This window comes from Taudactylus pleione, unplaced genomic scaffold (assembly GCF_031769625.1).
Source record: "Taudactylus pleione unplaced genomic scaffold, aTauple2 ptg000825l, whole genome shotgun sequence".
Lineage (NCBI taxonomy): Eukaryota > Metazoa > Chordata > Amphibia > Anura > Myobatrachidae > Taudactylus > Taudactylus pleione.
Genome location: NW_028285227.1, coordinates 1189218 through 1195882, shown reverse-complemented (window position 1 = coordinate 1195882; position 6665 = coordinate 1189218). Strand labels below are relative to the sequence as shown.

At 54.8% G+C, this 6665-nt stretch overlaps 1 protein-coding gene across 1 annotated transcript in view; it reads left to right on the top strand.

Annotated features, from left to right (window-relative positions):
• The first annotated feature begins 4513 nt into the window (after window positions 1-4513).
• PPP2R5A (protein phosphatase 2 regulatory subunit B'alpha) overlaps window positions 4514-6665 on the top strand; it is a 95899-nt gene continuing 93747 nt past the window's right edge. Inside the window, exon 1 of the mRNA XM_088458324.1 lies at window positions 4514-4959. Coding sequence (XP_088314450.1) covers window positions 4812-4959 — 148 coding nt within the window. The 5' untranslated portion in view covers window positions 4514-4811. The remainder of the gene's footprint in view (window positions 4960-6665) is intronic.

Genomic DNA, 6665 nt, shown 5'->3' with positions numbered 1-6665 from the left:
AGGCATCAATGGAAAAGAAGGAATTCCCTTGGTGGCCCACACTTTGGCCAGAGTGACGGATGGAAGAGTGCTGGTGTGCTTCTTCAACATAGAAGACCAATCCCGATGGATATTGCCCTCTACAATCATGGCGAAGGTCTTTAGGGTGGCCCCCGTGTCCGAAGGAACCAGGCACCAGATGGAACTGGAGCAGGTGGCTGACCAACCATGGATGCTGTCAGTCCAGATTCGGATAGAAGAGCCAACAGCTGACAGGAATGGACGAGCCATCCGGGAACAGATAGGCATCCCCATAGACGACTTAACCCCACAAGAGTTATCCCAATTGGAAGACTTACTGTGGAAGCAGCAGAAGGCTTTCTCCCATCATGAGGATGAACATATAGAACACAAGATCCCCACTGGCGATGCTGCTCTTATATGGGAGAGATATTGGCAGATGATGGACAGTCAGGTGATAACCAAGAGTAATAGCCCCTGGGCAGCCCTGACCATACTTGTGAAGAGGAGGGATGGGACCATGCGCTTCTGTATGGATTATAGGTGACTAAACCAATGTACCACCTGTGACACGTACCCCCTCCCATGATTCCAAGAGTCATTGTCCGTGCTTGAATGAGCCCAATACATTTCCACCATAGCTCTGGCTAATGGCTATTGGCAGATCCCAGTGGCTGGGAAAGATTGGGAAAAGATTACACAGCAATGACCATGGATCTAGTGGCGGGCCACTACATCCACGGGCAAAATGTCGGAAGGCCTCAATCTGTACAAATTCAGGTCCCAAAAATCATGGCGCTGCATATCGAAAAAGGTGCTGTGGGCGAGCCAGTTGGCGCTTGCAATAGCACAAATTCAATATATTGGGCACGACTGTGTGGCATGTGTATAAGGGGCTTTACTGTGTGGCATAACGTGTGGTAACGGAGGAGAGACGTTATGATGTCACCCCCGGTCACAAGAGACTGCACTGCACAGCGGGATCAGGTCGGGAGGAGGCAGAGACTAGGGTGCCTGAGTGACATGCCTGTTCAGTGGAAGAGCCGGGCGCCGCACACCGCACCATTAATATATAGCAGTGGAAGTCCGGCGGTTAGAAATTGTGGGGGGCGGCCGGTTCCGCCCTCAGGAGCTCATTCAGACCCGCTTGCTAGATGCGTTCTTTCGCTCCCAGCTTATGCAAATTCGGCTAAGTGACGGCACGGCAGGCGAACGCACGGCAAGCCATAAGCACGCCCACTATGTCTTGGCGTGCATTCACTTTGTGTATGCAGACGCCCACCAGCCTGTCTTAAGACGCCCACTAATGCACATCATCTCCAGGAAGTGTATGCAACGATCGGTACATCGAGTACCATCGGAAGCGAATGCAGCGCTTGAGGTAGACTATACCCTACCTCAAGCACTGCGGTCACTTCAGAGTGAAATTCAACCAGGTGACGTGTACTATGACGCTGCCTATTAATCATGTGCGCCTCTGAAATGGCGTTAAATTAGGTCAGGTATGCCTGCGTTCACATCTACACTCCCCTGCTTCTAGTGGCCAGCCCCTGTCACCACGCACAACGGCTTCTCCTGTCACTCACTCTGCTGGGCTCTGCTATGTTTGGCGAGCGTACGCTTCCCGATCTTTCGCAGCGGATCGTGCAAGCGCACTGCGATGCATGCGCACAAAGCGAACCATCGGGAGCTACGAGCGAATGCTTCTTAGCCTCCAGGTCTGAAATAGCTCCTCAGGGCGATAATGGAGCACAGACAGGCGCTGGGTGCTGAGAAACCTAGCACCGGCCTTATTTCCAGGACCGACACTCGGCGTAGCGGCAGCCTGAAGGTGAGTGACGTGAGGTAAGTGACCGACAACACCTGCAAGGCGCACACAGATATACAAGTGTTGAACATCACATTGATCAGTGTCAGCTCGCAATGTAGTTTTGTCACTTCCAGCAATGTGAGTGTGACATGAGTGCGTGTCTGTGAGTCATACTTGTCAACTCTCCCTGGTTGTCAGGGAGACTCCCTAAAATAGTAGCAATCTCCCTGTATCCCTGAGTTTAACGATCTCCCTGATTGTGCCAAAAACAAATGACATCATTAGTATCATTTCCCTGCATTGGTTATAAGGCACAATGATCCCTATGGCTACATGCATTTTCTGAAAAGTATCAGTGTGTTTTCATCAATAAGAAGATTATACTAACTGCCTTGGGGCTCATTTACATTTGGATGTAAGTCAGTTATATGACACGCCTCTCAGATGTAGCAGCACACGCCCAATTTACGCCGCGCTCATAGGTGTCGCTTTCACAATCTCCCTGACATGCATTTTCAAAAGTAGGCAAGTATGGTGTAAGAGGGGCCCATTTATCATTGATCGTTTTTGCAACGCGATCAGGGCACGCCAGTAATGCCTCTGATCGCATTGCAAAAAGCGATCCTATCGGCCAGATGCAGGGCTGGATTGGCCATCAGGCACTTCTGGCAGTATACAATCGGGAAGCCAGCTGCCTTAATACCGGCAGCCGGCTTCCCGACTGTCATATCCCGGCGAGGGTGAAATTCCCGGGCGTCTAGATGTAGACACCTGACATTTCCCCGACGCCGGGCAATGAGCGGACAGCCGCAGGGGGGGGGACGGTTAGGTTTAGGGCACCCAGGGGGGACTTAGGGTTAGGCACCCCCCGGGGGACTTAGGTTTAGGCAGCGGGGAAAGGGGGGGTTAGGCACTTAGAGGGGGGATTAGGGTTAGGCACTTGGGGGGGGGAGGAGGGTTAGGGGGTTAGGTTAGTCAATACTTACCCATCGACGACCGGGATTTACAGTACTGTCGGGCTTCCGCTGCCGGGAACTCTGCTGTGGTCGGCCAGGCGCTGCCGGGAATCGAACCACGCGGTCGGCGGTATTTCATACATATTCCCTTCTGGCATATGCCAGAAGGGCAGATGGCCTAAGGACTGACTCGAGGAGGGGTAAGGAAGAGTCCCCCGCCCTCCACCCAACGGCTCCAGAATCATTATGATATCACAGAGACAGAAGGGGTGGAGGCGTGTATGGGCCGCCGGCGGTTGTGCTGGGAAGAGACAAGGGGCGTGTCGCGAGGCCAGTCCCGTGACTCGCGGCAAGCCCCCTTAATTTAAGCATGCCCCCCTTCACATGCGAGTGCAGGGCGGACTGCCAGGGCTGATATACAGCCCCAGTCCGTCCGTGGCCGGATGTATCATCCAAGACATGAAGGGACACGGGCTCCGAAAGGAGCCCGTCCCTGCGATGTCGCCAGAGAGCTGCCGGCCAGTGCAGGGGGGTGGTGCACATGCACATCCGCCATAGCCGGGGTGAATTCCGGCAGATCCCTCCGCCGGCTAATAGTGCGCAGTGTAGCCTATAGGCTACAGTGGCTAACGCCATCTTAAGATGGCGTTAGTTAGCTGCGGTGGCCAATATCCAGAATGCATCGCATTCCGGATATTGGAGAATTTGTCAGCATCGCTTCCATCATAGAAACCTATGGGGGAGGCGGCTGCCAGCGGCAATGGAGCGATCACAGCAGGTATCGGAGATCCTGCTGAGGAACCTCCTTCATACGGGAAGCCGACGGACGGAATCCCGACCGTCGGCTTCCCAACTGTCGAATCCCGGCAAGGGGTTAAATGACAGGCGCCTGTCATGTTACCGGCGCCAGGAGCCCGACACCCGGCTTACCGATCAAAGGTAAGCCAGGCTCAGACAACCGCGGGGGGCAGGGGGGGAAGGTTTAGGGTTCCCGGGGGGGGACTTAGGTTTAGGCGGCGGGGAAGGTGGGGTTACGTTTAGGCACTTAGAGTGGGGGTTAGGGTTAGGCACTTGTGGGGAGATTAGGGTTAGGCACCCCTAAGAGAGGGTTAGGGGGTAGAATACGGTAGGAAATACTTACCGTGGGACGATCGGGATTTTCACTGCTGCCGGGATGCCGCTGTCAGGATTTGAACCATGCGGCCGGCGGTCAGTCATACTGAATCCCTTCATACATACGGGGGATACTTAGTATACACTTTGGTAAATGGGCCCCTAAGAGTAAGAGGAGAATGTGAGTGTATTTTGTTTTTATAGTAAGGTAGGCGGCGCTGCTCACCCTGTCACGCCCCCGGCCAGCGTTCATTGGTCTGGAAATCTCACACACGCACCTCATAGGTCAGGCCCCGTCCAGCAGGCCTGTCATTGGCTGGCGCTCCTGTCTATGTCGCGTCATCTCCGTCTCCATGACAACTTGCCGCTCCCACCTCTGGGCGCCGGGCGGTTCCTGTTACTAATGTGTTATTTAGACGTCACTGTGGGCGCCACGCCCCTCCCCAGCTCCCGGCTGCCCCCTTCCGGCCAGGATCGTGAATCTCCATTCAGCCGATAGCATGCCGCGCCCGTCACAGTGCTCCCGCCCTTCTATTGGTCGGCTGGGCTGACAGTCAGTCTCCCCGATGGTCTGCCGCCCTGCAAGTCAGTCTCCCCGTTCTTCCATTGGCTTGCCGCGCTGTCAGTCAGTCTCCCTATTGGCCGGCCGCACTGTCAGTCTGTCGCCGGCGCCTCCCCATTGGCCGGCTTCGCTGTCAGTCAGTGTCCCTCCGGTGCGGGCAGCAGCAGGCACACAGGTCTTCCCGGTTCCCCGCAGCCCCAGCGCCGAGCGCACGGCCCATGGAGCCGGCGCTGTGAGGTAAAAGTTCCCCGGAGAAGATGACGGGGCGGAGTTCGGCTGAGAGCTCCCAGCAGGGCAGCTAGAGGGGCCGGTTACCCGAGCAGGGCACCGCACACCCGGATTACTGTGAGCAAGGAGCGGGCACTCCGCCATGTCGGCCGTCTCCCCCTCGGAGAAAGTGGACGGCTTCACGCGGAAGTCGGTGAGGAAAGCTCAGCGGCAGAAGCAGGCGCAGGGCTCGTCCCAGTTCCGGGGGCAGGGGGCCCTGGTGGAGCTGTCCCCGCTGCCCACACTGAAAGGTAACCTGGCCTGTGTGTCATACATGACCCTGCTCATACATGACCCTGGTCATACATGGCCCTGCACACACGTTTCCTGCTCATACATGACCCTGGTCATACATGGCCCTGCACACACGTTTCCTGCTCATACATGACCCTGGTCATGCGTGTCCGTGTCCACGCGCGTTTCCTGGTCATGCGTGTCCGCGCGCGTTTCCTGGTCATGCGTGCCCGCGCGCGTTTCCTGGTCATGCGTGCCCGCGCGCGTTTCCTGGTCATGCGTGCCCGCGCGCGTTTCCTGGTCATGCGTGCCCGCGCGCGTTTCCTGGTCATGCGTGCCCGCGCGCGTTTCCTGGTCATGCGTGCCCGCGCGCGTTTCCTGGTCATGCGTGCCCGCGCGCGTTTCCTGGTCATGCGTGCCCGCGCGCGTTTCCTGGTCATGCGTGTCCCTGCCCACATTTCCTAGTTACACATGTCCCTGGTCATATATGTCCCTTGTCCATACCAGGGACGTGTGGTCAGGGGAGGCAGAGCCTCCCGTCATACTCCCTCCCTTATAGTACCTGTCATGCTCCAGAGTTTTGATATAAAAACTGTTTTTATACATGTGTGCCTCCCCAGTCATTGACCTCACAGCACATCACTGGGTCATACATGTCCCAGTACACCCCACACTGTACCTACGTTCCTCCTGCCCAGTCATACATGTGCCAGTACACATTATGCTGTATACATGTTCCTACTTGGTCATCCATGTGCCAGTACACCCCACACTGTACCTATGTTTCTCCTGCCCAGTCATCCATGTGCCAGTACACCCCACACTCTACCTACGTTCCTCCTGCCCAGTCACACTATGCTCTATACACGTTCCTACCTGGTCATACATGAACCAGTACATATGTTGCTGGTCATACATGCAGTTGGGGAGGGGGCAGCACTTTTGTGGGGGCTTCTGCTGCTAGTCAAGAGCTTTTGCATCAGGTGATTGTCACTTTCAGGCAACACCTGTGGTGTAAAGTGCTGATGGTCACTCTCTCAGGCAGAAGGTGCCCGTTGTGGGGGTCACTTAATTTCAGACAAGATTTGGGCCATTGGATAAGGTGGGGAGCGCTCGACTATCCAACGGGAACACACAGGGTTACGCTGTCTGTCAGCCATCTGGGGTAATGTGAGGGAAATAGTGTTAGACAGGAGCAGCAGCTGTGGGGGACACAGTCTGACTAGTCTTGTGTTAGGAGGGGGCATAAGTTTAGGAAGTGGTTTATAAGGTGAGGTCAACATAAACTGAGGAAGGTGTACCTAGGGTGAGTGAAAGGCTCACTTACTGCTAGTCAGGGGGTCACCCCTGTTGGGTCATGTGTTTTACTCATTAGAAGTGATTAGAGCATTTGGTGTCAATTATTGCCCTGGGGTAAGGTGAGGAGGCCACTGTAAGATGAGGTTAATACCCAGGGAAGTGTGATATGCTGGGAGCTAATGCTTTGCATGCAGGACATATAACCAGAGTTTATATTCCAGTTTGTTTATCCCTGTTACGTCAATGATAACTGGACAGTAAACTGTTAATTAGCTGGTATTAATTAATTTCCTGATAGACAAAGGCAGCTCGTGCTCCCTGGTGATTTGTGCAAGTCTCTATGGCTTACCTTTCTAGTTACCTATGTGCCTTATTAATTGCTGATTGTTAGGATGATTTGCAAGCTGTGTTTATACCCGAAAGA